This window comes from Lagenorhynchus albirostris, chromosome 3 (assembly GCF_949774975.1).
Source record: "Lagenorhynchus albirostris chromosome 3, mLagAlb1.1, whole genome shotgun sequence".
NCBI classification, from domain to species: Eukaryota; Metazoa; Chordata; class Mammalia; order Artiodactyla; family Delphinidae; genus Lagenorhynchus; species Lagenorhynchus albirostris.
In genome coordinates this window covers 9,649,606-9,656,727 of record NC_083097.1, presented here as the reverse complement: position 1 = coordinate 9,656,727, position 7,122 = coordinate 9,649,606, and the positions used below count along the sequence as shown (strand labels likewise).

The window sequence follows — 7,122 nt, the reverse complement described above, 5'->3', positions numbered from 1 at the left end:
TTGGCCTCTAGATTTCTCACAAATTATTGACATATTAAAAAAGGGTATGTTGGAACTATTTGCATATATAATGAAAGAGCTGTTCATATTTAGAAATTTTAAATTTATTTATGTATTTTAATAAATCATTCAGAATAAATTTATGTGCCTACATCATTACAATCTGCACAGTATCTTTGGCATCATTTAGATGAGCAACCCTTTCTACCTGGGTCATTTTATAAGATGTACTTATAAAGTGAGAATTTGGGAACTGTATATTCAATTGGTGTAAAGTGTTAAAACTTTTATATTACTTAATTTAAAATATAATAAACAGCTGAAAGGAACTCCTTATATGATATGTCTAGAAGAAGGTATAGATTTATCTCTTTATAATGAAAATGGAGAAAGTTATTTCTTTGTTAGAATACCTTACAAAGTCTACATGAAACAATTCAGATTTGTATTTTAAAATGACTAAAGTTAAATAGAACTGTATGTATGTAGAAATTATTGTAAGGAATAAGTATGATATGTTGGGATTTGTAAAAAATGAGCTGTTCTTCTGAAAATTACTGAACGACATCCATTTATAACATGCTAATACCTGTGATCCAAAAGAGGTATACATCAAACATGTTAAAGCTAAGATCGTGTTAAAATGGGATCCCTTTTCTCAGTCAGAAATTAAAGGGAGTTCCATGGAGCCACCATTACTACCCTCATGTGCCTTTGTGTCTTATAGTCTAGAGTTCTTTTGTTTCTAACCGATTCATTATACCTATGTATTCTCTCTTTTATAGTTCAGCAGAAGAGCAGTTTCACTGGCAATCACAAGGTAAAGTACAGCTTCTTTTTTTTATTGAAGTATAGTTGATTTACAGTTTTGTATTAGTTCCTGGTGTACAGGAAAGTGATTCATATATATATATATATATATATATATATATATATATATATTCTTTTTCATATTCCTTTCCATTATGGTTTATTACAAGATATTCGATATATTTCCCTGTGCTATACAGTAGGTCCTTGTTGTTTATCTATTTTACATAAAGTAGTTTGTATCTGCTAATCCCAAACTCCTAATTTATCCATCCCCTACCCCATTTCCCCTTTGGTAACCATAAGTTTGTTTTCTATGTCTGTGAGTCTGTTTTCTAATTTGCAAATAAATTCATTTGTATCATATTTTAGGTTTCACACACAAGTGATATCATATGGTATTTGCCTTTCTCTCTTTGACTTACTTCACTTAGTATGATCATCTCTAGGTCCATCCATGTTGCTGCAAATGGCATTATTTCACTCTTTTTTTATGGCTGAGTAATATTCCATTGTATAGATATATATATGCACCACATCTTCTTTATCCATTCTTCTGTTGATGGACATTTAGATTGAAAGTACAGCTTCTTGATGAGCATTTATACTTAACTGCTGCATATATCTCTGTTGATTAATTTTCTTGTGAACTTTAGGAAGAGACTTATGAAAATGAATATGACAACACATGACACTAAAATTAGATGAAGCTGTTCTGATAGCTCAAGATTTCGTGGGAGTTAAGTTCTCCCAATTCCCTAGGAACTTTATGTTCTTCATGGATACATGGACTTGGCTGGCCTTGGTTTTTAATGGTGGTTGACCAAGGGTTGCAATGTGATATCTAATGAGCATTTCAAAAAGATAATATCTTTGGTTAGGATATTTTTGATTATTAAATGATAGTCTTAAGCTTTAATATTGACATTACCATGTATTTGTTCATGTCTTTAAAATATTATATTTCAGATGGTCAAAAAGATATCGAAGATGAGCTCACAACAGGTCTTGAATTGGTGGACTCCTGTATTAGATCACTGCAGGAATCAGGAATACTTGACCCACAAGACTATTCAACAAGTGAAAGTAAGTCAAATGACAGTTAAGCTTGAAGACAATTAAAATATAAGAGCATTATGTCATTAATATTATAATATTATTATAATTTATATCATGAGTCATATCTAATAGGACTTCAAGATGTGTTTATACTTGTTTTATCCATTTCACTCCTCTCTCACCTACTTCCTTCCAACATCACCCCACACTAATTCACATTTGATTAGAAACTCTCTTAAGTCAGTAATTATCATCTAGATTTCTCACCAATTATTGACATATTGGTGATCCTCACCAATTCTCTGATATCCTTTTTGGCATCTAGAGTAGCACATTGTACAAACTCATCATTTAGTTGTTTAATCAACACAGTGTCTGCTTTAAAGTTAACTATCAATGCTTTACTCATACAGATTATTGTTGGTAGAGATCTTAAACGGTAGAGCAATTATATAACAAAATAGAAAAAAAATGATGTAACATATGCAGTACTATTTAGCACCATGCTATAGTACTATGCAATAACTCCTTCTGTTTCTATGCTTAGCTATCTTGCATAGCTATATTAATCTCAATAGAATATTTAAAGATTTCTTTCTTTTACTTAGTTATGTGTTTTTCAACCAGAGTAGCTGAGGCTTTGAAATTAAAGTTCTATGAATTGAAATGAGCCTCATTTTAATAAATTATAAAATTCTCTTGACCTATTTTAATAAAATCCCACAAAAAGCTAAAAATTAAATCATTAAAATGTACCTTACCCCGATAATTTCTATATGAGAAATCAGTGGAGCATTTTATTCCTTAATTAAAAAAAATAAAATTTCCTTGAATACCCATCAAGGTTTGCTATATAAAAGAAAGATATAAGAGTAAGATAGCATAGTGATCTCAAAACCATTTAATTTATATATTAGTTCATTTCTCTATGATCTTTATAATACCACGACTCTTAGGGTAACATCATCATGAATATCCAGATTTATTTTAACCATATGCATCCCCTTAATAAAACTCCTAAAGTAAGATGCATGATTTGTATTATACTTGTTCTCTGTGTTTTATATTTTAAAATGTAAGATTGCTACCTCGTTTTTCTCAAAGTCTATAAATATATTTCTTTTGTAGGGGTAGTTGTAGTTAGAACTATATTTAATTAATATTTGAGGCACATGTACTCATTTTATTATAGAGTAAGGAAAGCAGAGATAAAATAATGTGTCTCAGGAGGATGATATTGGCTATCTTATTTTTTACAGAATAATAGAGAAATATATTTTATTATGATTTTAGGAGGGAGATAACCTTTTATTCATAGAAAGTACAGAAAAAAGAAGGAAGAAAAGAGTAAATTAAGAAGCAAATTAAAATAGAAGTGATAAATCAAGTATATCAATCTAACACTATATGTAAGCACTAAATTCTCTGAAAAGAATGAAAATTCAAATTTGCAGTAAATAAAAATAAAATAGTGATGTTATGTTTAATATACACACTTATATTAATGAAATAAATATTGAAATTAAAGGAATAGACAAAGTAGTGACAGCAAATACAATGAACACAAGGAGTGGGATTGGGAAGAATAATGTGAGGTGACGTGGACTTTAATGCAGAAGCACTAAGCAGGGTCAAAAAGGAATTATCCAGTAAAAATATCTTAACTTATAATTATGTGGTAAAATCTGGTGAATATGTATGTGCCAAACAAAATAGCACCTGAATATTAAAAATTATTAAAAATGTAAGAAGGTGATGAAAAATATTGTGAACACTTTTTCTTTTAGTATTCAGAATCAGACTGAATCCTAAAAGGAAAAGCCACAGAAAGTTGGAATAAATAATTAACAAATCAGTGCATTAAATAAATTAAAAACATTTTTTGAACAATAATAAACACTTGTTATATATGTCCAAGGAAAATTTATAAAAATTGATCAGCTGATGGACTGTAAAGACAATCCTAAAAATTAAAAAGCGTAGGAAGGCCACGTTCTTTGATGATAATTCAGTAAAATTAAAAGTAAATAATAAAATGCTAAGCAAACATATAATCACATTAAAATTAAGAGACATACTTTTGGCTACTGTGAATCAAAACGGAAGCAAAAAGAAAATTACATGCTATTTACAAAGCAAATAGAATAGCAACATTTTATAATGAAAACATAAGTGTATGGTAAAAAACTGCACTCAGAGGAAATCAGAATTTTATTATTAAAAATAAAAGACAAAGTAAAGAGATGTGTATTCATTACTGGGACACCTTAAAAAGAGTTAAATAAACCAAAAGAAGCTAGGAAGATGGAAATACTAGAAGCAATTCAGAGATAAAGTAATATAAAAAAGAGTAGAAGAAATAAATGAATACTAAAAGAGATAAATAAAATAATAGAAAGGATAAGTATATGAACTTAAAGAAAAAAACTTTAAGTCAATTAATAATCCTGAATTTCTGAATTGAGACACTCTGCTACACCCAGGAGAAGTAGAAAGAACTTTTAGTGTTCACTTTTGTATTTCTGCAGAATGTTTTCAAACACTATCTACAAAAGATGTATCTTTATTATGGGAAATTTAAATACTCCAGTAAGATTTTTTTGAAATGTATTTGCTAACTGCTGAATTAGTTGGTTTTCAGAAATATTACTTAGTTTATGTTATTAGGTAGTGAATTATCTTTTTGAAGACTCCTAGGATTTTAGTTAATTATTCTTTTTGGAAGGCCCTGCTTCCTTGTTTGCAGATAGGAAAAAAAACAAAGCAAAATTAAAAAACGAACAAACAGACAAAAAACGCAGGTGATGAAAATGCCACTTGAAAATTTTATACCAAAAGATCTGAACCACAGTGAAATGTGGAATATTTATGTTCTTATGAAATGTTTGTTCTTAACATTTTCAGAGTCAGTTTGAGACTGAACGAATTGAATAAAGTTTAGGAAGTTAATTTAAAAATATTGAGTAGACAGCTATCATTTGGGGGATCAATTATTGCTAATTTTAAGTACTGAGACTATCATAAATTAAAAATCCTGGGCTTCCCTGGTGGCGCAGTGGTTGAGAGACCGCCTGCCGATGCAGGGGACACGGGTTCGTGCCCCGGTCTGGGAAGATCCCACATGCCGCGGAGCGGCTAGGCCCGTGAGCCATGGTCGCTGAGCCTGCGCGTCCGGAGCCTGTGCTCCACAACGGGAGAGGCCACAACAGTGAGAGGCCTGCGTACCGTACCGCACAAAAAAAAAAAAAAAAAAATCCTAATTGCTGTTTGTATTTGCATCAGGGTCCAGATGGGAAATAGAGTCTACTCAAAGAAAGTTTAACTGAAGAGAATTTAATTAGCGGACGATTTACAAAGAACTGAGCAAGATTCAGGGAGCAATCAATGCCTGCAGAAGTACTCAGGGGGTAGCAACCGATGGAAACCCTTGCTACCCTTAGTCCCGAAGGAAAAATCGAGGGACTAGTGCCAGCAGAGTCAAGAGGCAAGGCTGGCGGGAGCAGAGAAATAAATATCCTGGCCTCTCTCTCCTCTAACCTCTGATGCCCTTCTCGTGCCTCTCGCTGGCCAAGTCCAATCATAAACCAAGTGCCAAGTGACCCTTGTGATACAGTCTCTGTGGGGAGAAGGGTGGAGAATGAATATGTGGAACAAAGAGAATAATCAGCACAACCTTCTACTCAATACTAGAACAATATACGTGTTTATATTTATATAAACATAACTCATATAATATGTAATGGCTCTTTGACACGTTTCATATAATTAGCACAAGCCTATGAGATTCTCCTCGTCCCTTGTTTGTGTGATGATTCAATCAATGGACTCATTAGCTAGAACAGACATGAAATAGCTGATGCTAAATTGGACCTGGCACGCTGCCCTTGAGAGCCAGTGTCTTAGTCCTAACACGAAAGAGACTCAAACAACACGAAATACAGTCTAAAACCAGCTTGCAACATTACTACAATGGCAACCAGTCTCAGCCCCTAAGCACATAGTACGGAATTTGTTGTTTAAAAGCTTTTGTTATCTTTCTTTCCAAGATCTGATTAAAGTAAAATTTGAATCTTAGTAAACCCATCTTCTTGACCCTAAGGCAAGCAATAACTGCTCTAGTATACAGACTGTAGCGTCCTACAGTATTATCAGTGTTTTCCAACACTTCGCATTTTTTACAAAGTGCCATCGTAAACAGTATGTAAATCATGTGTACAGCCTCTGCCACCCACCACTATTTTGTGACTGCCGGCTGTGTAATTTCAGTTCTAATAAATACGTGTCATGGAGTCACCAGAATTGCTGCTGCTTTACTGGGAAAAAAAAAAAAGTTATTGACAGAAGTTCAGGGCCATTAGCTTCTCATATAATATACAGCTTGACCTAAACTGCCATGGACCAAGTACCATATTTAATCCATGCATCCTTGGAGATACAAACTCAGAAATAAGGGTCATTATATCTCAGCCAAAAGTTAATGAAGGTATTTGTCAGTTGAAATCAGAAAGAGAATGGACAACTTGGGGGGAAAGGGCCTATATGTTTATAGAGATTGTTAATTTGTTTAATTATTATATTTTGAAATAGCAAGTATTTTTCTATAGCAGCTGGACAAATTGAAATTCCACCATATCCTAGAAAATCCCAACATTCAGTAGGAAGGAAATCTTAGGAACTTAAGATATTCTGAGTATTATGGCAAAGAAAGCAGTGTTATCTTATTGAGTTCTCAAATCAGAATATATTCAAGAAATCAAGAATCAATCATGTAAGTTACCATTCTTAGCAGGTAAAATCCAAATAGAATAATCATATGTAGTTTGACAGAAGGGAATATATTACTTACTCTTGATTTACAGTCTGTCATTTTCATTTAATTACTGTGAATATACTTAATTCTATGTGGTGAGAAAATTGTTGAGAGATCAGGTTATTAAAATGCTATAAAATGTTATCCCATATATTCTTATGTAATAATAACAAAGGTAAGAGACATCCTTGTGAAGTGAATATTTTCATAACTCCTGGCAAGCATGGCAACAAAGGATTCAGAAGTGGTTTAAGAGTATAAGATTTTTATAGTAATTAGAATAATCAAAATAATATATACATAATGTGGCTCACAATATTGATAACCTGTTATGGTGGAAACCAGGTCCTCAGTTAGACCCGATGGGGTGGAGAGCCTCTGGGTAGGGGTTCAAGGTAGCCCATCCTGCCCTTGGAACCATAAGACCTGGATTCAAGTCCTAC

General features: G+C 32.4%; 1 protein-coding gene across 3 annotated transcripts in view; it reads left to right on the top strand.

Annotated features, from left to right (window-relative positions):
• Positions 1-765: 765 nt before the first annotated feature.
• Positions 766-7,122, top strand: part of CTNND2 (catenin delta 2) — a 437,245-nt gene continuing 430,888 nt past the window's right edge. For all 3 annotated transcript variants that reach the window (XM_060145991.1, XM_060145990.1, XM_060145989.1), the window contains exons 1-2: positions 766-820; positions 1,780-1,896. In XM_060145991.1, the coding sequence (XP_060001974.1) occupies positions 766-820; positions 1,780-1,896 (172 nt within the window). The remainder of the gene's footprint in view (positions 821-1,779; positions 1,897-7,122) is intronic.